This window comes from Carassius auratus, chromosome 19, assembly GCF_003368295.1.
Source record: "Carassius auratus strain Wakin chromosome 19, ASM336829v1, whole genome shotgun sequence".
Classification (NCBI taxonomy): Eukaryota; Metazoa; Chordata; class Actinopteri; order Cypriniformes; family Cyprinidae; genus Carassius; species Carassius auratus.
In genome coordinates, this window is record NC_039261.1 from 23,884,061 (window position 1) to 23,909,822 (window position 25,762).

Sequence of the window (25,762 nt, forward strand, 5' to 3'; positions counted from 1 at the left end):
GAGATATAATCAATAACCATTAAATGGGAAGAGATTTCAGTAGCTTATTTCACAGTGCCCATAAAATAGTTCACCATTTGGTAGTTTTCATGCTTTATTGTTTACAGCATTGAGCCAGAGAGGATTTCAATTGGCTTTAGATGAAGAAAAGTTAAAAGGTATAAGGAAAGGTTCATCCAAAAATTGTACATTTGCTGAAGATGTACTCACCCTCAGGCCATCCAAGTTGAGGATGTTTGTGGTTTGTTTATTTTGACAGCACCCATTCACTCCAGATGATCCAGTGGTGAACAAGTGATGTTTGTTGAATTTCTCCAAATCTGTTCTGATGAAGAAACTCATCTTCATCTTGGAGATGGCCTGAGGTTGAGAATTGGAAGTTTTGGGTTAACTACTTCTTTAAAAACAAAATAGGAACACATACACTGTATATTCATCCTGTAAGTTAATTCATTTGCTGTGAAGGTGCATCTGACAGACTGCAGCATGCAGCAGTTTCCACAAGTGAAACTAATCAAACTGCAAGCGTCACACAGCTGTTACTGCTTAAAATATCACAATAACATCAAACAGGAAGGTTAATTTCAAGTTGCATCTAGCTGGACGACTTTAGAATTTATTAGAAAGCCAAAAACACACAAAAAAAAAACGAAGGCCGTTTGATTGGTTGCCTTTTGCAATCGTGCATCAATGTTTAGGAAAAACATTAATTTATAGTGACGTCAGCCACATGTTTCAGAAACTCAGCTGAGAGATAAACACTTCGCTCTACTAAAGCACTAGTAGAAATGAACGAAGAAGATTTTGTGGATGATAGAATTCAAGACCGAGAATGAAAAATGACAAAGCATGTAATTGATGCAATATTCCACCTTTTTAATGTATTGCCATAATTCTAAATGTACAACTACTTCCAGTCACATTAAAAGACATTTCAGTGATAGGTAAAATCCTTTTTTTGTTGTTGTTGTTGGAAAAGTAGAAGAAATTAAATGCTGGTTACAACAACAGGCATTCCTAAAAGATTAAGAAAAAGAAAACCAAACACAACTTCCCAATAATAATGACTTTCGAGAAAGGACCAAATTTTGTGCAACATCGAAAGGAAAAGATTTAGTATTGATGTTCTGTATATGTGGTTCATAATTACCTGGATCATAATGTGCTTTTACTGTAAAATAACAAGATTGATTAAATACAAATTTTCACGAATCACCCCACCACTTATCTCCCAATTTAGAGATGATTATTTATACAAAATTTTTTTACTGAATGTAAACCGAAATTTAACAGAGCTCTTGTATTGGTCTACTTTCACCATAAATATCCTAAAACAATGTGAATGAGTCCTGAGGTAATTAACTGAACAATGCTTTCAAAATACCAACAGAACTGAGGTATGGATGTGTGGAGAAACAGGAAAACAGTGCAAAAATATATATTGGAGTTAGAAAAGAAAATGGAAAGAAAAAGAAAATGGTACAAAAGTAATACTTGGCATTTATTGGTCAAATGCTGAACTCTACACATCCATTTTGAGCTACTATGCCATAACAAAACAGAAAACTATTAACCATGATCCATGGAAAACAGTTGATCCAATTGGTCTGTTACAACAAGTGTACTGTTCAATACATGACAATACAGATTCTTAAAAAGTAACAAAACCACTTAAAGGAGTCATCATGCATAACACAAAACAAAACACTAAAATCCTCAAGTAGTTCGTTAGAACAATGCAGTTCTCTGGGCGGATGTTGGACTGCATCACAAAGCTCATCTTTCGGACTGTTTGGCAGAAAGATGCTGTTTATTTTGCTTCATAAAAAAAGGTTACAAAAAGTGAAAAATAAATAAAAGAACAGGTGAAGGGTATCGATGCCGGTCAACTGAGTTATGATGCACTTCGAGGGAAGTCAGTGACTGCAGACGCACACACACACAAACAAACACACTCCATTAAGCTGCAATGGCATTTTTACAAGAGACTGCATCACACATTCACCAGCACTAACTGAATAAATATCTGTGGACCAGAGCGATTTTACATGCCGACGTTCTTTAATTCATAGTGATAAATAGATGGGCATACATGGGGCCGTTTCATGGCATTAAGTCAAATGCAAAATTCAAGTCCTTCAATATTCATTTAAATTGCTTATTGTGTAATCCAGAAACATTGGAAATATACCATACTATTGTCACTCTTACTAATATCAGCAGTTCCTCTTTACTGTTTTGGATCCATGAGCTGAAATTTCCTCAAAGAGACCCAAAAATAAATATTCTGTCATTATTGATTCACACTCATGTTGTTCCAAACTGTATGATTTTCTTTCTTCTGTTGAGCACAAAAGGTCATATTTTGAACAATGTCATCTTCTGATATTTATTATTCTCTCCATACTTTGGGAGTCTATAACTACCATCAATGGTTTGGTTACCAACATTTATCAAAATATCAAAGCAAATTATGACAATAATTTATTTTTGGGTGAACTATCCCTTTAAAGGGCTTGTGCAGTCAAAAATGAAAATCTGACTTTATTTACTCACCCTCGAACCTGTATAACTAAACCTGTAAGATAATTTGAGAAATGTCTCAGGGTTTTTATTTTGGGGTGAACTAACTCTTCCTGGTATCACTCCCACCATTGGAGTCTGAATTGATGAAACATACCCAGTTATATTAACATTGTAGTCAGATCTGACTAGCAGTAACGATTTACGAGAACTAGTACAATATCTAGAGCTGACTGTTCAGGTAAAAGCACCAAGCACAAGAAAGATAGAGTTCTGGTCATTTTTTTTCTTTTTCTTTTTTTTTTTTTTTAAACAAAGGCCAGGTGCTAAACAATGAATTAGCCTCTCAATCTTCAGCAACACCTATAAGATCAGCTTATTGAATGGTTAACTCTAGGCACTAAACATAGTACTTCATTATAGTGTACTAATGAAGTTATGATACTTATCACATCTGAAAGAAGTTTAAGATTCATAATGTAAAATGTAATGGCCCAAATTGTTCAAAAAAACAATACAATCTTATAAGAGCATGTATTAGTGCTGCACAATTAATCGTATGCAAATGTCATGCACATCTTGTCAGTAAAGCCTTTTCTGTGATTAGTAGTAAAAAAAAAAATTACTACACAGAGCCGTAGTTCACAGACAAGCTATGAAGAATCGCGTTCATAATCGCAGACGATTAATCGCGTGATAATAAAAATCTAAGAAATCGTTCTGCGATTATGAAAGCTGTTTTACGGCTCGGTGTAGTAAATGCTGCTCCATCTGAAAATACCCGAAAATACCACATTTACTCCTAACTCACTCCATAACGTCAGTCGAGTGTTTGAAGTAAATCCTTCTGTGAGATAATGTGGCTTCTTACACAGAATAAGGCACACAACATATTTCATAGTAATCTAAGCAGTGATAATAGCTATGTCGATTAGCATTGCATTATAATATACTTTATTATAATAAAAATGATTATAAGATGAACTCAGATAAACCATGTATTGTCGAAGTCGTGTGTTTATTAGTCACACTGAATCAATGAAAGCAGTTAAATCTTTTCTGCTTAATCAGCAAACACTAGGGCTGCACGTTTTCAAGTTTTTCATTAACCGTTAACCGAGGCCCTTAGCGGTTAATACTCGGTTAACCATAATGTGCGCCAGGGTTTCCGTTGTCCGGTAATTGCCGGACATTGGCTGAAAAAAAAAATGAAATGTCCAACAAAATTTAATCTCTCCGGTCAAATTGTCCTATTAAAACTGCCTAATAATCCCGCCCCCTAACACAATCTGAATTTGAAAATAAGCCTAAAATGTATAACGCAAATATACACCGACCTTTGGCTATGTTATAAAGGAACAGGCTCTAGTAATAGTTATGTAACTTTCCGTGTTTAGGCGAAGGTAACAAGCAGGCTCCGCGGCCGCCTCGCTAAGGCTATGACTAAGACTATGTTTGACAGGTAAGTTACAATATTTGCAAATCGATAATTATTATTATTTTTTTTTAATTACATTTATATCTGAATTTGTCAACCTATAGACTTTCAAATATCAAAATGTCATGAATTCATATGTATGTATAAACATATTTTCCTATTATATTTTGCCTGGAAATGCTTCCAACAAGGCGTCGGTTCTATTTCTAGCATGCACGCGTCGAGCCGCGCCTGAGCCGCGCGTCTCACGCAGGCAGTCGGCAAGCTCTAACCTGTTAACATGGGAGCCGAATTAAAAACAGACACGCCACGCAGCTGAGACGCTTTCGCCACAGATCCAGTGTGTCGCCAGCCTAATGATGCCCGGGTGTTGGCTGTTGAGATTACAACAACGAGGTTGTACTTGAAGTATATCTAAGCACTGTATTGCAATACTTGCATTGTGCCCCGTCACTCTCAATTTTAAAGTGCTCCAACGCTGTACTTTTCTTTGCCCGCTTCATATTAGAAAAATGACTTCTTCTTGTGGACATTACAAATGTCTGGGAGCGATCTGGCGTCATTGACGTCACTTAACCGAGCAAAATGTTTAACTTGGTTATGCAATTTTTAACAGTTAATCGGTTAATCGGTTAACCATGGACACCCCTAGCAAACACTATAGGGATTTCCTAGGTATCAGAGTTTCAGTGTGAGATCGCCCTCTAGCCTTCGGATGGAGATTTACTACTGATCACAGAACTGTGCTTCACTGAAAGATATGCATAACAATCGCAGCTTCTGCCTAATCGCGACTTTCCCTTTCAGTGTAATCTTTGGGTTGCAAGTTCTTGGTATCTTCCTTCCTTGGGACATATTAAGTAGAATAAAATAAAATAAGCAAAATAAAATAATAATCAAATAATAAGCTGGCTAACTGGCCAGTCCCGTTCCATTTGTAAACGTTTTTTTTCTTTTCTTCTTTTTTTGAGTAGGACCTTAACTCCTGATATTGCAGATGTCCCGAAAGATATGGTCCCATTGATGAGGTATTGACCCGAGAAGTAACAGTAACACCTTGTACTTTTTTCCCCAACATGGTTATTACTGACAGAGATATTGTAAAAATTCAGGGTCAAGAGTGGGAATGTGCGTAACATGTGGGACCAACATCCCTTCGATAGAGGGCGAAAATTGTAAGTGCAGGATCCATCTGACTCTCTGGAAATGGTAGATAACGGCTTCCCTAAAAAAAAAAAGCCTATGTATTCAGATACATGCCACCGATGTTGGGGAAACCAAATCTCACAAACCGGCAACTGACCATTTCTCCAAGTTCTAGATGTTGAGCCATGTGAACACTTCACACAAAAGGAAGACGCTACTCTAGTTGAGGATACTAGGAAAATCGGATCCTCTTTTAAAGTCAATGAAATGAGAATATGAAGAGTTGGGAGCTTCAAGTTTTTTTCCAATAACCATTTCAATGCAATTTTCTTGCCATCTCGTCCTCAGACTCCTTGCCTCTTGAAGATATCCTTGGTTGTGCACGTCATGCAATCGACGACAATTGTACAAGTTCAAGTCAATCCTAGGCTCGATCCCATGGCAAAAAGTTGAAGAAAACATCTAGAATCTGACATGCAAGTCGAGACTTTAATTATGTAGAAATCCAGTATGACATCTTAACATAAGAGGTATTTCATGTTGAGTTCTAAGTCATTAAGGACATATGAAAAACTGGTTGATTCGATCGCAAGAGACATGTTATGCTATCTCTGGTTCGTTTGATCACATTCAGAATGTTGTAAAAAGCATGGGCCTATTAACTAGCGAATTCCTTTTCCACAACATCTTCATGTAACAGGTTTAAAATATTTACAAATTTTTAGAATCTTTAAAAACTGGAATTATGAAAAAACACCCAATGGAAAAAGGAAATGCTTCTATCCTTATTGTGATGGTCTATGCAGCCCTACTTTGATATTTACACAGCTTGTTATTATTACTGGTATTTGCTTCTTCCAATAATCCCTACAGATAGAGAAATTAAATGGAGGTAAAAACATCTTAAATTCTGTCGGACGTCTTATTACCTCAGTGTACCTTCAAACTAGCAAAAAAGGCTACAGATTCCTTGCATTTCCTTTATCAGTACTTGAAATTAATTTTAAAGTATGACTCACTTCCAGAAGCAAAAATCACTGGGAAAACTTCCCTTCCTATTCTCCTAAATTTCTTTCATCTTCGCACTCTCATATCGTTTTGTCCGTGTGCGTCCGTAAGTGAGACTGGAGCCTTGAAGACTGGGAGAAACTCTTTCCACATTGTGGGCATCGGTTGGGCATCTCCTCGTGTGTTTGTCGGTGGGCTCGGAGAAGATGCGCTCGGCTGAACTTCCTGCCGCACTCTTTGCAAGCATGGGATTTTCTCCTACCTTTGGGTTTCAAGGACTCGGTCCTGTCCCTCGTCTCGTCACCATCTTCATCATCCTCCTCGTCGTCATCCTCCTCTTCTTCCTTTTTCTTATTCATCTGGTCACTCTTTGAGCCCTTACAGAGTTGCAACTCGGCCGGATCTGTAGACCCTTCCATACTGGGAACGGCATCCATGGACTCATCGTCATCCTCAAGAATCTGGGAAGGAAGCGTCAGGAGTCTTTGCAACATTGACGAGGATCTGATTTGAGAGTCGTCACCTGTATATACAAGGACAGCGACTTAAAGTGGGTATGATTTCAAATTACAACCCTACTCAGTGCTGGGTAAAATACTTAAAAACTGTAGTTGTTACTGACATAAGCTAGGTCACTTATTTAAGATAATTTATTCTTTTTTTTAGATTACTTTACATCCAATTTGTTTTACAAAGAAAGTAATATATATATATATGTATACACACGTATATATGTATGCATTAAACATATACTCGTATATATGTAAGCATTTCCCAAACTGGGCTTAATGTAAGAACTGCACTGATTTTATAAGTTAATGAAAAATCTAATAATTTAATCATAAAAATGTAAAACAAAAATTATTTAAAAACTTGAACACTAAAAATAAAACCTGGATGTCAACCTGACCATGATATCAGAGAACTGTAAACATGTGAATCGTGTGTTGTTCAATTATTTTCACATTAACTAACCTATTGTATTTTAAGGAGTTTGGCTGACAAAAAAATAACACTTGGAAATCTGACAATGACATTGTTTTATTCTGGTTTGAAATATTAGAAATATAATAATATAATAGCCCTTCCCCTGTCTCGATTCTCTTTCTCTTTTGGTTGGAGGGGTAGGGCCAGATAGCCCTTCAATTAAAGATTTTTTGGGACCACACTTCAAACGAAGGGGTATGAATTATCTCAACATGGCTGCTACAGCGAACAAAAAGACACGTAAATGTAAGCTTTTTTTGGGCATAAATAAAGATTTTAATTAAAAGTTAACATTTTTTAAATGTTACATTCAATTTTGAGTTCATATTAATGGTCATGTTACTCAAAGAAATGTTGGCAAGAAATCAATAATATTTCCTAATGTCATATTACAGACTGCGTGACAGTGATACAGCATATGTCTGATCAGGGCGATAACTGCCATAACTGCCAGAGAGAGAGAGAGAGAGAGAGAGAGAGAGAGAGAGAGAGAGCGAGAGAGAGCGAGAGCGAGAGCGAGAAATGGAAGTTGCGTGTATTCGCGTCTGTACGTTTATCTTTTTAGAGTGAGTTTACTTAAAAACAGCGATGTATCGCTGCTGGAAAATATAATGTAGCGATTCAGTATTTAAACTGTATTAAATAAAAGTCGTGGGGCAGCGTTGAAAAGTTTATTTTCTCCTAGATGTGTGAGCTGCGCGATTTCCAATATGTGTGTGTGTGTCCGTAAGCAGCTAATTAATACAGAACGATAATTAAAGACTCTAATGCACACCAGCACACCAGTATATGCATGTATTGTAAGAGTTAGATGACGGATGATGACGTGTGACGGCACTGTAGTGGTGTCCCAATCCTTAGGGGAATATGTTCTGCCCTATCCCTTGACACTCTGTTTCAAGGGACAAGGGGAAGGGGTAGACAGAGGGGAAGGGGAATAAAATAGAATTGGCATTGGGCCATAGTCAAAGCTAAATGGTATGAATAACACACAGTAGGACTTAAGGAAAGAAACTAGGGAGAATCAATACATTATGATTAATTTACTGCCACTGTGTTTATATATAATCAATAAAAAAGTAACCTGAATATTCACATTTTAAAATGTAATATATAAAAAATAAATATGAAATAAATGTTCTAATGATAAATACTTCATTTTTGGAATTTGATTACATGTTATCAGTTCCAACCCAGCACTGAGCATTCTAGACCATCAGCACAGCTCAGCCTACCTGTGGCGCTGATGACAGGAACGCCTTGAGTCTCAGAGGTTAGAGAATCAACCTCCATATCGTCAAGTGGCAACCAGGGCTGCTGGCCCACCTCAAGCTCCAGCTTCCTCTGAGTGGCCAGGCAAGACGGCATGAGCGTCTCTCGAATTAAGCTGTCCATGTCGGTCACCGAGCCCGAGCTCAGCCCAGTGCACTCCTCTTTATTGCTGGTGACCTCTTTGATCTGCCAGAGGTCACTGCACCACTTCTGCCCGAAGACTTTGTCCAGGATGGGCACCCAGTTCTGAGACACTGCAATGACAGTCTGCTTGTCTGGTTCTATTGGGGGAAAAAAACATTATAAAGATAAAAAAAAAATAACATAAAAAGATTTATTTTCCAGGTTTAATTATATCCATTAATTTAAATAAGTAGGGTTACACATTTAAGGAAATGGGAAACCAAATTTGTTTGCTGATTTCACATTCAAATATATCCAGAGAAGTAGTGTTGAAATTCACAACATATAATTGGCTTTTAAAGGTGATTTTTGCATTTGAAAGCAATTTCAGTAAATAGTTGGAATGAAATTAAATTGTTATAATAACTGAAAAACATTACCATATTTCAGTACAAACACCTGGGTCTTATTCAATAATTACCTGCAATGCAGGCGCTATCAGTCTGAAAACTGGTCTGCTTTGTTTTTATAACAGCTTAAAAAAATAGAATTTTTAATGAAATTCAAGAAACAGATGGCAAAACAATAAAGTGCTTTTGTTTCTGGTCTGTCTGCTGTTAAACAAACTGAGGCGGGCCAATATAATGCTTTAATAAAAGGGCAAATTCAATTTTGGTGTAATATTACCTATGTTATACTGAATACTCAGCATTTTACATCAGCTTTTTAACATTAGCTCCACACCAGCCATATCTAAATGAACTCAAAGTCATATTTTAGCACAGACATGCATTCTATGAAAAGTCTAATTGCATTGTATTCTCAAAAGCCTGCTGCAATTGATTTCTGCCCATGAAAAGGGACAGAAAGTAATATTTGTGTACATTTTTATTGATTGTAGAAGCCAATCAAACAAGCGATGGACAACAGTTGCATATCCAGCCTGATACCCAATAACAGATATAGGAACATTGTGAACTTCATTTTGAGACGTTTCAGGTTTCAGGTAGAGGAATGATGTAGAGTTACAGTAAAGTAAGCCACATCACAACAGTGAACCCTCCACAACCAGCCTGAAATTAGGGAACTGCATCAAACAAACCGGATTTTTACAGTTACCTGATTTTCATATTTAGTTTAGGGAACAGATCGCTAAAGCAACATGGACAGCGCATGCAAATAAACAATGTTATCATAGTGCACAGTTCATTTGGAGGAAATTCTTTCTACAAAAAGAAGTGATTATATCCAACTTTACACTACCAGGGTCATTAGGTTATATTACATTATTTTTTAATTTAAGAAATTAATAATTCTATTCAGGAGGGATGCATTAAACTGATTAAGGGTGACACTAAAAATTGTATAATGTTGCAAAAAAAAAAAACTTACTTCAAATAAAGAAAATGTAAAGCTTTTCACAAAAAAGAAATTAATTAGCACAGCTGTTTTCAGCATTGAAAATATTATTTATATATAAAATAATAAGCACTGAAGACTGGAGTAATAAATGTAGAAAATTCAGATTTGCAACACAGGAATAAATGACAATTATCTGTCTTGGTCTAATAAAAGGAAATAAATGCCAAAATATATCTTTTTTTTTCTTTTTTATAACATTTTGCAGTATTACTATTTATAGGCTATTGTATTTTAATCAAATAAATGTAGCCTGTGTGGGTGAGCATGATTCTTCAAAAGCATCTTACAGACCCCAAACCTTTGACCATACATTCCAATTATCAACTACTAGAAAATAAAACAGTTTGTACCATTTGTGGTTTCCGTTTTTTCCCTTTCCCACTCTTTTTTGGGTGATTGGTCCTGCAGGCCTTTCGACTCGTTCTTTTCTGCTTTGGAACTGCTCGGAGAGGCCGAGTCGTTTTCACGGTCCTCTGTTTCCACAGCAAGCGTATCATTGTCCCCCACTAGGTCCTTGTCCTGTAACTGCTTTCTTAAGATCTGGTTCTCCCGCTCCTTCTTGGTGAACTCCGAGAGCAGGTCGTCAAAGCTGTCTTCCACGATTTTAGTCAGCTCACAAACGGCGAATTCCAGCACATGCTCCATAACAGATTTTAACTGACCTGAAAATGGAGACAAAATGGGGGACATCATGATATATTTACTCAGAAAAATCCATCTGTAAAGTTCTTGTGACACAAACAGGTAGTTATAGCCTGTAGGTTCTCCAATCGCTCTCTGCACCATCCACACACTGCAGAGAAAGGCACAAAATAAAGCCTCTAGCTTACATTTCTGAGAATCACACTAATTTGCTTTTCTCTCGTATAGATCTTCTGCAAGAAAAGTTCAGATTTAAAGCCTCAATTACGCTATGTCAAAATCTGAATGCAATCTTAGAAAAATGCGTGTCTGTTGATACAGAAATGGAACTGATGGACTGTTTAAAATTAAATGGTGTATTTTAAGCCTGACCTATAATAACACCTGCATACTTCCATAATGTATGTACAAACCTATGATGGTCATATTAGGAAGCTCACACTGCAAAACCAAGTATACTGACATTTACTAAAAATCCTTCATTTATTAAGAACAAAAAATAATACAGATATAATAATGCTTTTAAGCATATTCACAAACTGAGCAAATGTATCCTTTTTTTATTTATTTAAACCCAACGTAACACAAAACTGTCAAATGATCAACAGACTGTCAAAGTATTTCAGTCTGAGGATTTAAAAGGTTTAGGCATCTCCAGAAATCTGTATTTTAGGACAAGAGAGGAATCTTTAGTAATCTCAAATCTCAACCTAATTACCTAAGCACTTGTTATAGTGACAGGGTATCGGTGGCTTTTATTCAAATCAGAAGAAAGTGTTGCAGGTCTGAGTTTCAATTTGGACGCTGATCTTGTAACTTGTATGAAATGTGCCTCCCTGCAGAAATACAGTCTTTAAAATGCACCGCATGCAGTCCTCTGCATTCCTCCCTGACTGTACGGAGCCCATTTTGATCAGACAACTGAAAAACCACATCCAAAAATGTCCCTGAATGCCTTGAAATATGAACAATATTAATCTAATTGTCAAATATATTATATATTAACAGAGGTGGTCAAGTTTTCCTAAAAATGGTCTAAAATATTTTAGTAGGGCAGATGCAACATAGAAAGTAAAAATAAATAACTAAAAACCTTGGGGAAAAAAAACTAGTGATGTTGGAAAATTATAATGTAAATATTCGTTCTTCATTCTTAAACTATGTAATTTGCAAACTGGCTCACACTAATGATAAAAATGTGCTGCACTTTCTAGGTGATATGAAATACCATTTGCTCCCCATTTTACTTCAGTAATATGATGCATTGCAGTATGGAAAAGAATATTAAAAGAAAAAAGATTTAGGGCATGCCGACCTTATCCTTTCACAACTGATTTGATCTATATGACGAGGAGAGGCTGGAAAGTAACAGGGCTCTGTGACACTGATCAAAAAGAAAAGTCATTTCACAGGCTTTTATTTTAAATAACGAGCACTAAAATGAATCATTCATAAACATTAAAAACACAATAAAATCAACAATAAGGTTTTCACCAAAATTGTCTCTGTCCTAATTACTAAAATGACAACATAAGTTTATTAGTTACACATTATTATTTATAGCAAATATTAAATTGTAAAAATGTGTTTTTATATTCTGATGAAAGCATCTCACAATGGCCTCAAAGGGCCATTCTTACTGTTGAGTACTTAGTGCTGACTATAAGAAAGCTATTCCCATTCAATTTTAGCGATGCATCTAATGCAAACAAATTAAATGGTGCATTTTTATTTTATTTTTATAAACTCTTTGTGTACATGTTGACACACCAAGCTATGACATCACTGGGCTCCTCTGTGATTTGGCTGCAGTCTCCGCTTAGGATGAAGACTCTCATGATACTCCCCACTGAAACCCCAACCGTGGATACCCTCCGCAGGGTCTGGTGGGTGTGGCTTCTTCTAACCACCTCCATTGGCCAAGATGCAAGGCAAAGGCACACTCCCCATGCAACCGTCACCACAGTATGAAAAGCAGCGCAACGACAGAAGCGTCATCACCCAAACCAGCCATTGGCAGCAGTCACAACAAGTCAGCCATACTCCAGACATTAAAAGGTCTATGTATACATGCCCACACAGGCCTGAAGACTGCTGACTAAGATTCATTTCAAAGACCAGACAAAAAACATCCTTCAATCACACAGTTGCACTAAACAAAGACAAAACATTCAATCTAAAACAATGTGTTGCTTCTCTACACTCTCCCATTTACAATTATGCAGACTTGCACTCTTCCTCCAACAGAGTAAATGATTGCTTAAAAAAAAAAGTTAGATCTAAATAAATAAGTTAGACTCATAAATAAAACAAGTATTCTAGTAGCTGTGTTTTGCATTGTAGATGGCTTGCAGTTGGTTTAAGATTATCATAACTTGGTGCTAACTGGTAGACCATCTTGGATCAGCAAGAAAACAGTTGGTTAAGACGGATTTAGGAACTAGTCAACCAGTGACCACCTAGAAACCATCTACTTTATCTCAAAAACCGAGATACCATCTAAAGCTTGGGTTTAACCACAGGGTTACTCCTGCCACGTTTCTAAAGTACAGGGGCGTTTAACCACAATTTGGGGATTGAAATCCATGGGTGCAGACCAAGTTCATTACGACTTCCTTCTTCCGTTCAAAATGGTGTATATCCTTGTTTTTGTAAACCTCGCCACTGCGCACCAAGTCATCGAGACACATTTGCATTGCAAACACGAGCGTTTCAATAACACGGGTTATTGAACAAGACACCCAACACCTTTTCTTCATTTCCATTCAATAAAAACACGGTTTGCACTAAAATAGCCTTACCAACTGCTCGCGCTTTCTGTTCTCGCCTGAGTGTTTCAGACTGAACGCCACATTCAGGGCTTTGACTGGGGGTGTGTTGCTTTGTTTCATCGTTCGTGTCTGTTTTTCCCTTAGACGCATTGCTTGTCCCGTTCCCTCCACGAGACTGAAGGGTCGTCCTTAAACGCTGGTTTTCTTGCTCTTTGGTGGCCGTTTCCAATAGCATTGAATTCAAAGTGGCCCCAACAGTGTTGGTGATTTCCTGAACGGAGAGCTGCACTACCTGCTCCAGCGCGGACTCCAGCTGACCTTGGAAAAACGAAATGTAAAGGGCACCGTTCATGTTTAAGATCGCTCCGTTGGAAGACCTCTTTCATTCTTCCTCTTCCCACCTCCCAAAATAGTGTTAAATATACCAAAGTCCCCCAGAACGACTGCCTAGAAACGAACAGTTACCCCTTTCTCGCAAAACGCATCGTGGATGTATACACCCCTCAGTATGCAATACCGTACTCCACTTCGGCAAGACGCAGTGGGAGTCCAATAGTCCACAAGCATATAAACGATCTTGCCTCAGACGACCACTACGCCATTTTGCCCTAAATATGGACACGTCTTGCGCATATAACCCAGCAATGTGCGTTAGGAAACACGATTAATACAAGTAATTTAACCGAGCTGTTTACGGGTTGTTTTATCCGACGTCGCAGGCGAGTAGCGCGCATAAATGAGCCGATTCAGTTAAACTCCTAAGTAGATTATAGACACTCCGTTATTGACAGTTATATCCAGTTACGCGCTATTTTTGTCTAGCGTATTATTTCGATTTTATTGTATAAGGATTGCCACTTGTAATAAAATGTTTACGATGCGCTCCTCTAATTTAATTACGGTAAATCCGCTGCTGCATTATCTAAGAGGAAGGCGTGACGAGATTCACGTTAGATTACAGATGTAAAGGCATGTTGTGCGGCGCGTTGAAACTCGGCTGCCAGGGTGTGTATATAATATGTTTTTTTTTTTTTTTTTTTTTTTGTGTTTAGTGCATGTTAAATTTAAAAGTAATTAGTATTCATTATATTGACCACACCCACAAAAAGCATGGATATTTCAGTTATTGGTGCCATTGTAAAAAAATATCACTCATTCATTCACTTCGCAAGTAAAAGATGTCTGCCCCCGTCAGGATAGACGCTTCATTTTAATGGGTTAGTTCCCCCCAAAATTTTAATTTAACCGCAAATTGGTCCCAATCTGTAAGTGTTTCTTTCTTCTGTTGAACACAAAAGAACATATTTTGACAAATGTTGATAACCAAACAGTTGACTAGTCATTGACGTCCATAGTATGAAAACTATGCAAGTCAATGGCCACCATCAACTGTTTGGTTACCAACAGTTGTTTAAAATATCTTCACACACACACAAACAAAATGAACAACAGAATGTTTGGAACAAGTGGAGGGTGATTACATGATGACAGAATGTTTTTTGGTCGAACTAAATCCAAGCAAACAAAACAAACAATTCTTAGACTACTAATTTGACTGCAGTCTTCATCTCCTGTGACTGTACATAATTAAACATTCTTTCAGGAGTGCTGTTGATTTCATTATGTGTAAAAAAAAAAAAAAAAAGTTTTCTTCTTCTTCCTTTTTTTTTTTTTTGTTGTTGTTATTGATGACATCTGTTGAGATTTTGAAGTTATAAAACAGCAGGAAAAGAACTTCTCCATCATGTGGCCATGAATATAGCACAGCCCCTGTTCCTATCAGCAGAGGAAGAAGACTGGCACTCACGCTAACACAGTGTTATTAAACTGCTAGTGTACTGGGCCAAAGAGAGACACAAGTAATTAAGTATTTTCTGTAGATAAAAATTGCTTGTACAAAAGACAATAGTTGATTGTTTTAAGGTTGATTCATTTTGAACAGATGATTTTATCGATTGTGAACTTTTGAGAAAACTGGTCCCCCATCAAGGAGACAGTTTTTTATAACACACACAAAAAAAATAATATATATATATATATATATAAAATAAATTTCTTTACTGTTGGAAGAATTCAGTTTTCACATTCCTTTTTCGTAATGTCCCATTCATTCAATATTCAACTATTAATCTTGCTTTTATTCAAGGATTAAAGTTCATTACAACTTGTGAAGTGAGTGTTCAGAAGTGCAAATAACAGCACAAATCAATATCATACAGTTATTTATAGATACAATCATATTCAAATTTGAATAGGAACTGCCAGCTTAGAAATAATGCAGTTAACATGTCAAGACTGTTTGAAAATACGTTTTAAATAAAAGTGTGGTTTTGTCATTTTCTGTTAGAAAAGCTTCTGCGATGTCTAACAGCTGCAGCACTGAACAACTTCATGCACACCAAACATTGCTATTTTAAATAGTTATTTATTAAAGTACTTACATTGAAATTAAATGATTCATATATATATATATATATATATATATAAGAGAATATTTCAATATGGATCCCTTAAAAATGACAAATTAAGGATAGAACTATAGACTAGCTATATATACAGTGGGGATCGAAAGTTTGGGCACCCCCTGCAGAATCTGTGAAAATATGAGTAATTTTCAAAAAATAAGAGAGATCATACTAAATGCGTGTTATATTTTATTTAGTACTGTCCTGAGTAGGATATTGTACATAAAAGATATTAACATTTAGTCCACAAGACAAAAAAATTGCTGAAATTATTAAAATAACCCCACTCAAAAGTTTGGGAACCCTTGGTTCTTAGTACTGTGTTCTGTTACCTGATGATCCTCGACTGTCTTTCTGTTTTGTGATGGTTGTGCATGAGTCCCTTGTTTGTTCTGAACAGTTAAACTGAGCAGCGTTCTTCAGAAAAATCTTTAAGGTCCTGAAGATTCTTCAGTTTTCCAGCATCTTTACTTATTTGAACCCTCTCCAGCAGTGACTTTATGATTTTGAGATGCATCTTATCACACTGAGGACATTTGAGGGACTCAAACACAACTATTTAAAAAGATTCAAACATTCACTGATGCTCCAGAAGGAAACAAGATGCATTAAGAGTTGGGGGGGTGAAAACCTTTGGAATTTGAAGATCAAGGTAAATTGTACTTAATTTGTGTACCGGGAATCATACAAGTATCTTCTGTTGCTTACGAAGGGCAGAACTAAATGGAAAAAAAGTATATTTCAACAAAATAAGACAAATTTGGCCATCTTCATCATGTTCAAAAGTTTTCACCCCCCAGCTCTTAATGCATCTTGTTTCCTTCTGGAGCATCAGTGAATGTTTGAATCTTTTTAAATAGTTGTGTTTGAGTCCCTCAAATGTCCTTAGTGTGAAAAGATGCATCTCAAAATCATAAAGTCACTGCTGGAAAGGGTTCAAAGATGCAAAGATGCTGGAAAACTGAAGAATCTTCAGGACCTTAAAGATTTTTCTGAAGAACGCTGCTCAGTTTAACTGTTCAGAACAAACAAGGGACTCATGCACAACCATCACAAAACAGAAAGACAGTCGAGGATCATCAGGTGACCACACAGAGTATTAAGAACCAAGGGTTCCCAAACTTTTGAGTGGGGTTATTTTAATAATTTCAGCATTTTTTTTGTCTTGTGGACTAAATGTTAATATCTTTTATGTACAATATCTTACTCAGGACAGTAATAAATAAAATATAACATGCATTTAGTATGATCTCTCTTATTTTTTGAAAATCACTCATATTTTCACAGATTCTGCAGGGGGTGCCCAAACTTTGGATCCCCACTGTATATATATATATATATATATATATATATATACACACACACACAATATATGCATGTTTTCTAATGTTATCATTGTCTTGTAGATGTAGACATAAGTGTTAGTAAAAATAATCTATAGCTTGTAACTACTGTACAATGATAATAATATATATCACTATTTAAATAACAAATTATGTTCCAAAGTCTGCCTTAATTATGTATCTTCTAAGATATTAAAGTAATTACAAGGCTCTAATCACAGCACAGTATTTAAACACCAGGGGGTGCAGTATGATAACTATACAAAACGTGTTTCATAATGTCATCCTCTTTGACATGATAACTAAACTAATTGCGTTCAACTTTTCAGAGGAGAACAATTAGCATAAAGCAATACCTTGATTAAAAAAAAACATTAATTAAGAATCATATAAACAATTTGGACAGGAACAAAATGCATAAATGTAGCTGCTATAGAGTTTTAGTTTAAGACTTCCAGGAGGTACGAGGAAACACAATGCAACAATTGCAAGTTCAGCCAGGTCTTCTGGTCTGCCAGGACCTTTAAATCATCATTTATTTCATTATTTCAAGGCAATGCAGTGCAGGTTTTATGCCAATTGGTTGGTTTGGCCTGTTGTTCTATAACACCAGAAAAGACTAAATCAAGTTTGAAGATAAATCAAGTTGATGTATTCATTTTACCTTGATGTTCCCAATAGGACAGTATTATTCAGTTTTTACAGCCATGCTCTGAAATGACAAGAACATCACAGAAAAAAACAAATCCAGACCACTCATCATGAAACATGCAGAATATGTCATTAACTTTTTCACTGGTGTTGATGCCTTGCTTATATATATATATATATACATATGCCAGAATTACAAGCAAGACAGCTAGACTTCTCAGAATATCTTACATAAATTAACATTGTATAGTTTCCTGGCAGTAAAACTTGTGACAATGTTAATATTAGGTAGTTGTGGAGGATGACACAACCAAAAAGAATTTCAAACTGCTCTTTCATGCACTTGGGGAGCCCAATGCAGAGGTGAATTAATGACACGTGACAGAGTGCAATAAACACCTGCCCTTCATCCGCGCGCAACGAAAGCGCAGCGCATGAATATTAATATGGCCATATTGCTTCCTAACATTACGCAGGTATTCACGCCACCTATTTAATAAACATAAGCTCAATCCTTCCCTGTAGTAGAATTCGTAAATTCATCAGCAGTATAGCGCCTTCTCAGCCAATCGTTTAGTGCTACTGATCGAACGTCTCGTTACATTATTAATATTCATGAGCCTCAAAATACCAGCGGTATTCCATTTATATGAGGCTGAGGGACCATGTCACAACATATTATTGTGATAGAGCGGTCTGACTCATATGCTATTATAACTGTGTTGTTATTAGCTTATGTTAGCTTATTAAATGAGTTAACAACCCTAAGATTGTGATTTGGTACAGTACAACCCATAATAACATCATAAAAATTATGCCATATGGCAGAGATTAACATTATAAGCCCGTTTTCTACCATTATTCTATGTATTTTAACTTCTAAAATTCAAATAAATAAATAAGTAAAATAATAAAACCCTTTGTTTAGGCAAAATTTCATGTTCAAGTTGTTCAGTGAATTCAGTGTTGACCGAAGCTCGCCTGTTTGGTTTAAAAGTGGCTTGTGTTTGAGCTGTACTTCATTCATCACTAGGTAATCGTTGTAATAGTGTCTTTTTATCCCACAGTTCTTACAATTCAGACTTGTGATTCTGAGGAAAAAGTCAGAACTGTGAGATATAAATTCAGAAATGTGTAATATTAACTTGAAATTTAAAAAAAAGTCAGAATGGCAAGATATAAAATCAGAACTGCATGATATAATTACAGAATTGCAAGATATAAACTAAGAATTCTGGTGGAAAATTCAGAACGGCAAGATATGAACTCAGAATGTTGTGATATAAATGTACAATTGGAAGATGCAAACTCAGAATTCTGAGGAAAAAAAAGTCAGAATTCCAGATTTGAGATATAAATAGAGAATTGCATGACACAGACTAAGAATTCTGAGGGAAAAATCAGAAGTATGAAGTATAAACTTGTAATTCTGAGAAAAAAATTCAGAATTGTGAGAAATAAACTTGTAATATCAAGAAAAAACAGAATTGTGAGATGTAACCTGAATTCACTATTAGATTCACATTTCTGAGAAAAAAAAACATTAAGACTTGCTAGATATACAGTACACTGAGTCATGAAAATTGCAAGAAAAAAAGTATTTTTTTCCTCTCAAGTGTGATGATTTCTTTCACACTATTTCTTCAAAATCATAATTTTGTGTTCCACAGAAGAAAGCAAGTCTTGAGTTTGGTACGATTCTAGGGTGAATAATGAAAATTCAGATTTTGTGTGTCATTAATTTACTTAAAATGAAAACATATTGGATGAAATAAAGTAAAATCAATAAAAATATATATTAATAGCATAATTTAATAGAAGAAAAACACATTCTCATGTGTGTGTTTCACTGGTAGACCCCTGGGGTCCTGTGTGGCCTCAGGGACGGCTGCAGCATTGAGATGCAGCTTGGCAGGCTTTTAAAGATAGACTGCAAGTTTCTCCCTCCGCTGCCGCTGCACTCAGTGACCTGTACGTGGGTCATAAATTCCAGCACAGAATGCATAACAACAAGCCCTCCTGCAGCAGTGCTCTCAACGCAGCCTAGCAATCAATTCAGTGGTGTGTTAAAGAAATAGTTCAGCCAAAAATGAAATCTCTGTCATCATTTGCTCACCCTCACATTACACCATGATGTTACTCTTGCTTGTGGAACACAAAGACGCAGCATAAAATTATCACAAACTAATACGACTTTAATTTTCATTTCCTTTCATTCTCTTATTCATTTTCTTTGCATGATGAGCAGATGATACAGGTTTGAACTGATACAAGGATAAAATGTGTGTGTGTGTCAACTGTTCCCACATCTTGCATTGCTCATAATAAAGTTTGTTTTCAGACCAGGCCTGTCAGGATGAAGAACTTGTACTGATGTAACATCTGGGTCGGACTCAGCTACGCTGTTGGTGTAAATGGGTTAACCCATATTCCACAGCAAGTGTTCATGGCCTAGATCACAATCGGGACTAAACCGAGATCTGAAGCTGTGTGGCACTAGTAACCAAGGTTATAAGTCACATATATTTTGAACCCAATTTGCTATTAATGCCAAGTTTGGTCATTAGAAATGGGTCACATACAACAAAGTATTCAAAATGGTTTTCTGGTGTGCCAGGATACTGTGGCTTTTTGATGGCTGCTCAGAAAACACACACACACACACACACAAAAACATAATAATTAGAAAGTGGCCCTTGGCAAAATGAAAGTGAGCTTCCGAATATTAGGGTTGTATGTTGCATATAATGTTGTTAAATGAATGTTTATTGCATATTTCAGTTTAATGAGTCTCTCCATGATGGTGTTTAGTGCTTGTGTGAATGACACTGTGCACCTTCTGTATGTTATTATTTAAAAGCTGCTTGTGATGCTCTTTGGTTCATCATGTGACTTTCTCATCACTAACTGCATTTGGTGATTATCAGTGTATTACAAAGGTACAAAACAGATTTCAGTACTTCAATTGGTTGCTATATTAACGTTTCATACCATAAATTTTACGTATTTTTTTTACAGTGTATGATTGGAGAAACAGCGGTTTACACACCATTTCTGCAGACATTGTAGACAAGATGTGTGAAAAACTTCGGTTTCAGTCATATATATATTTTATATGTATTTTAAATACTTGCATCAACAGAAAGTTGTTTAAGAATACACAACGATCTTGGTAATAAAATAATAACATTGTTGAAGGAATAGTTGACCCAAAAATGAACATTTATTCACCCTCCAGTCATCCAAGATATGGATTGAGTTTCTAAATCAGAACGGATCTGGAGTATTTTAGCATTACATCATTTGCTCACCAGTGGATCCTCTGTAGTGAATGGGTGCCATCAGAATGAGAGTCCAAACAGCTGATAAAAACATCATGATAATCACAATACTGAACCTTTCCAATTGACTCGATAGGAATTTTCATCCAAGTAAGATAAGAATCAATCAAGCACAGATCCAGAGATGCCAATCGCAGCCAGTGCAGAGGTCAACAGTCTGCAAATGAATGCATTAAACACAGCAGACAGAAGACTGAATCAAGACTGAGATCAAATCTTGATTAGTTGATCCTGCAGTGGGAGCTTCACTAGTAGAAGACTGTCATGATTCATTTGCATTAAGTGCACATCATTGCCATTGAGAAACGCAGACTGCAACACAAACCGTAGCTTTAAAAGAGGCTTCTCTTACTGTTACAGCTAGAATGCAGTTATGTTTTACTATTGCATCGCATACATACAAGTCTTTGTCTTGATGCTGTGGGAGGAGAGTGTGAAGGTGACATATAACTGGTGTTTCTGAATCTGCTCTTTTTGTCCCCCTTTTCTTGTTTTTCCTAACATTGGTGTTATTTAACAGTCATCCACCCTTTCCTTCCAAGGCTGTTAAGAAAAATGTCTCAACTAGGTAAATGTCAGCATGGTTGGTTTATCATTTGATTCATTAGTCGTTTTGTGAATTGTTCATAATTAATCTGACTGTGAATACATGAAAGTCTTTCTGCGATGCAGTGTTGAATGAATGAGTGTTAATCAACTTTAAAAAAAGTGTTTTTAATTTATCAGATACTTTGAGTAGCTACATCTTATTCATTTATTTGATGTGAAGGTTTCACCTCTCTCTGTTGTCTTAACGTTAAGCATTTTAATTTTATTATCCCTGTCAACAGTCTTTAACTGAAAGTAACTGAATTGTATTAATAATGCAGGAAAGTGAATGTGTTTTAGGGTGGCTAAGAGGGCCTGATTATTTAGTAGGCATTTTTATGACAGATCCCTCTGCATTTTCAACTTGCATCATAGTTTGGAGACAGTTTAACTGAATATATGTTTATGATGATTTTTCAACCCTTTTTAATTCCAGCTTTCCGCTTACATGTTTGAAATTTTCTTGTAGTAAAACCAGTACTAAATCTAAAGATTATATTTTGTAGAGTTGATTTCATGATTTTTACGCATTTGGATGTAATGTAAAAACAGAGAATTAAAAAATGTAGTGACTGTCTATGCAAGCAGAACACCAGAGTTGGTATTTGACATATTTATTGCTTAATTATCTGTGAAGCCTGAGAAAGCAGGATGTTTTTTGGTGTAGTTCGGCGATGGAATCTGCAATAATGTAGAAGTAATATATTTGTTGCACTCCAAATATCTAGTGGCTTTATTACAGCGTCACTGTGTACCTGAAAAGGTTTATAAAGGGGGGTTGAATATCTAATAAATTACTTTTAGAGAAAATCTGAAGTCCTTCTCAGCTCTCTTTCTATATGCTGAAATACTTGAGAAATAGGTTTGCTTTTTTTTGACATTTGATTGGACATTTTTTTATATGTGACCCTTGACTGCAAAAACAGTATTAAGTGTAAATATTTGGCTGAGATATAACTATTTAAAAAATCTTGAATCTGAGGGTGCAAAAAAAATCTAAATACTGAGAAAATCACCTTTAAAGTTGTCCAAAGGAATTCTTGGGAGTGCATATTACTAATCAAAAGTTAAGTTTTGATATATTTACATGTCAAAATATCTTCATGGAACATGATCTTACTTAATATCCTAATGATTTTTGGCATAAAAGAAAAATCTTTAATTTTGACATACAATGTTTTTTTTGGCTATTGCTACCCCAGCCACTTAAGACTGGTTTTGTGTTCCAGGGTCACATATAATGCAAAGACATTGTACATGTAGTTTTTGCTTATTTATGAGTCTTATAATTAAACTGGGATTTAATTAAAAACACTTTTTAAAAACACACACTTTTAAAGTGCTAATGTGAAACTCGATGATTGGTCATTTTCATGAGCACGATACTTATGACATTAATGTGTGATGTTTTGTTTCAACACTGGCAGAAAATTGTTCAACATTTAGCAAATACAGTTTAAAATGGAGTGATGAACACACAGTATTTCATCAGATTTATTGACCTCATTAATATACAAATCAATATATTTGCAAAGGGTTTAAAAATGTGCACTGTGGAATTTAAAAACTTGGCTACTTAAAAAAATTCAATCGTTAGATATATGAAATCACAATTATGAGATCTTATTTCACAATTATTAGAGATAAAGCTGCATATTTCAAGATCTAGAACTTAGCACCATATTTAATTTTTGTCAGGAATGAAAACAAGGCTGCGATTGAAGTACAGTGTGTAATGGATTGTACTGTTGTTTAACAACATGTGGGAAAGAACTATTTGAATGTGTACTTTTGTACCTTTAATGTTTTCACTGTAGGCACCAGAATGTACCATATCTTTAAAAATGCTTTTGTGCCTTTTTTTCTGAGAGTGTACCACTGTAAAAACTTTAAATCTATTCCTCACAGACTAGTTTTTATCTGCCAAAAAAGCAGTATGCCATCTAATCTGACTATAAATCTCTATAAAGTCACAATTACCTTTTTTTTTTTTATCCTGTGGCAGAAGCAGGCATCCATACTGAACAAGGTGAAATGCGTTACCAGATATCCCAGGTTCACATTAGTCTGGGGTTTGGACTGACATTGAAGCATGAAAACCCAATAAAATCTTTCTTTCACAGATTTCGTCTTCAGGCTGAACCTCCAGTGACCAAAGAACTTTTGAAATCCATCACTTCACTTCCTGCTAAATATGACAGCCAGTCAAAAAGTGCGTACAACCATTTCATCTTGATCTACTGGACACACTTCTTGCGGAGAGTTGACCTGGGTGGCCACGTATGTTCAACCACCGCTATGAAGACCTGCCAGGTTTCCATGAAGGGTCTGTCGATACATGAATGTGAGCAACTGCCTATTGACGGAGGCGTCTGTCTTCATCAAGGGTGTGGAGGTCAGTGGCTAGGCAAGCTACTGCAAAAGCCAAACAAATCAACTGGAGAAGGGCTACGCCTTGAGCTCATTGCATATGGTGGTGAAAATCAACCCAGCTAGACGAGCCAGTCTTCAAGCGGCCTACAGCAACCTACTGCTTGCTCCTCCTGCTGCAAAGTGGCCCATCGTGCCAATAACTGTGCAAGCAAATGCAACGGTCATCAAAGTGTTAATAGCAACTGCTGCCCAAATAAGTCAGGAGTAGCCATGTTGATCATGACCGTGTTGAGCACTAAGGGATTATAGGGAGACTATTTCACTAAAACCTATGGTAATTTGAAAGTGTTCTGAGGAAACAAAGCGTATGAGACCCCTGTGATTTCGAACAACGACTTTCCTCAGTGGAACTTCAAAATGTATTTTCAAACTGTGGATCTGGATCAAAGAACGTAAGTGGTTATGTACGCGAAACATAATCTTCGTTTCTGGTTTCTGTCTTTGTTGAACTTGAAATACTACAGATATCTGTTGTTTGTACTTCACATCATGCTCGTCTTACAGGCACTTGCGATTTGAGGTGTGGGACCGCGAGAACCGGTATGATGATGATCTATTAGGAAAGGGTTCTCTTGTCCCACACGAAGGAACAAATGTACAGTCGTCGTTTAAATTAATCTCATATACTTCAACGTGTGGCCCAAGTCTTAAAGGGTCTGTCTGTGAGAAATATGCTCCTGCACCGGGTGGTGACGGTGCTCTAAAATATTACCAGGCCTTTGGAGAATAGCTCTTTTCATTTAAAAAATTGAAGGATTTTGGAAGAAATGTCCCATTTCTGTAATAATACAACTGCAGAATGTAAAGATAATGTAAAATACTGATAAAGGGCCGAAGATACACATTGAAAACAGTTACTATAAATCAAATATCATTAACTTCTAGACAAATGTACAAAACTAATTTCAATAAACACCTAAAAATGTTTAATACATATAATTTTATCTGTATTCAAAAAGTATTCTTCATTTGTTTTTGTTTTATTTCAAATCTATACAAATTCTGAAAAAAAAAAGCTTTCAGATGCAATAAAATTTTATAATCTATTGTCTACCGCTCACTTCAGTCAGACTTTAGGTTGATGGCTGTTTTTTTTTCACTCAATGAAGTGAGGTCTTAGATTTGTGAGCAATAATAACAATTAAACTAATGTTAGAAAAATAGTAGGGAAATGATAAAACTGGTTCTGAGGAAATGAAAAACACATTTGATTATATTACATATGTTCATTCATTGATGGTTTTAATTAAAATGAGTCACTTTCAAGGAATGCCGTAGAAAGTGTTACCTGTCATCTGGTGGTTAAGTGTAAGTAAAATAAATGTAGCAATTCTTCAGATTAAATACATTACAAAGACTGACATACTTTGATATAGATTTGATACAGATTAAATAGATAAATATTTCTGGCAGGCCAAAAATGTAATTGCAGGTTTTCTGAGCCAAACAGTGCCCTCTGTAGAGCAGCACATGCTTTACACATTCAGTATCTCCTGAAGGCCTTCTGCTGTGTTCAATAATTTAGGCCCAGTGCTTTAAGTGGGCCGGTACGCACTGGTACTCAGTACCGCCACTTCCAAATATAGCTCTTGAGCGTACCACCACCTCT

The 25,762-nt window shown here is 36.1% G+C and overlaps 1 protein-coding gene and 1 pseudogene across 1 annotated transcript; one reads left to right on the forward strand and one right to left on the reverse strand.

Moving 5' to 3' along the window:
* Nucleotides 1–4,471: 4,471 nt before the first annotated feature.
* On the reverse strand, nt 4,472–14,087 carry LOC113119871 (uncharacterized). The gene is made up of 4 exons (XM_026289584.1): nt 13,363–14,087; nt 10,270–10,581; nt 8,338–8,655; nt 4,472–6,638 (listed from the first exon to the last, which is right to left on the reverse strand). The coding sequence occupies exons 1-4, from the start codon at nt 13,682–13,684 to the stop codon at nt 6,196–6,198; spliced, it is 1,395 nt and encodes a 464-aa protein (XP_026145369.1). The 5' UTR covers nt 13,685–14,087; the 3' UTR covers nt 4,472–6,195.
* A 9,653-nt stretch (nt 14,088–23,740) lies between these two features.
* On the forward strand, nt 23,741–24,883 carry LOC113119882 (perforin-1-like; annotated as a pseudogene).
* The last annotated feature ends 879 nt before the right edge of the window (nt 24,884–25,762 follow it).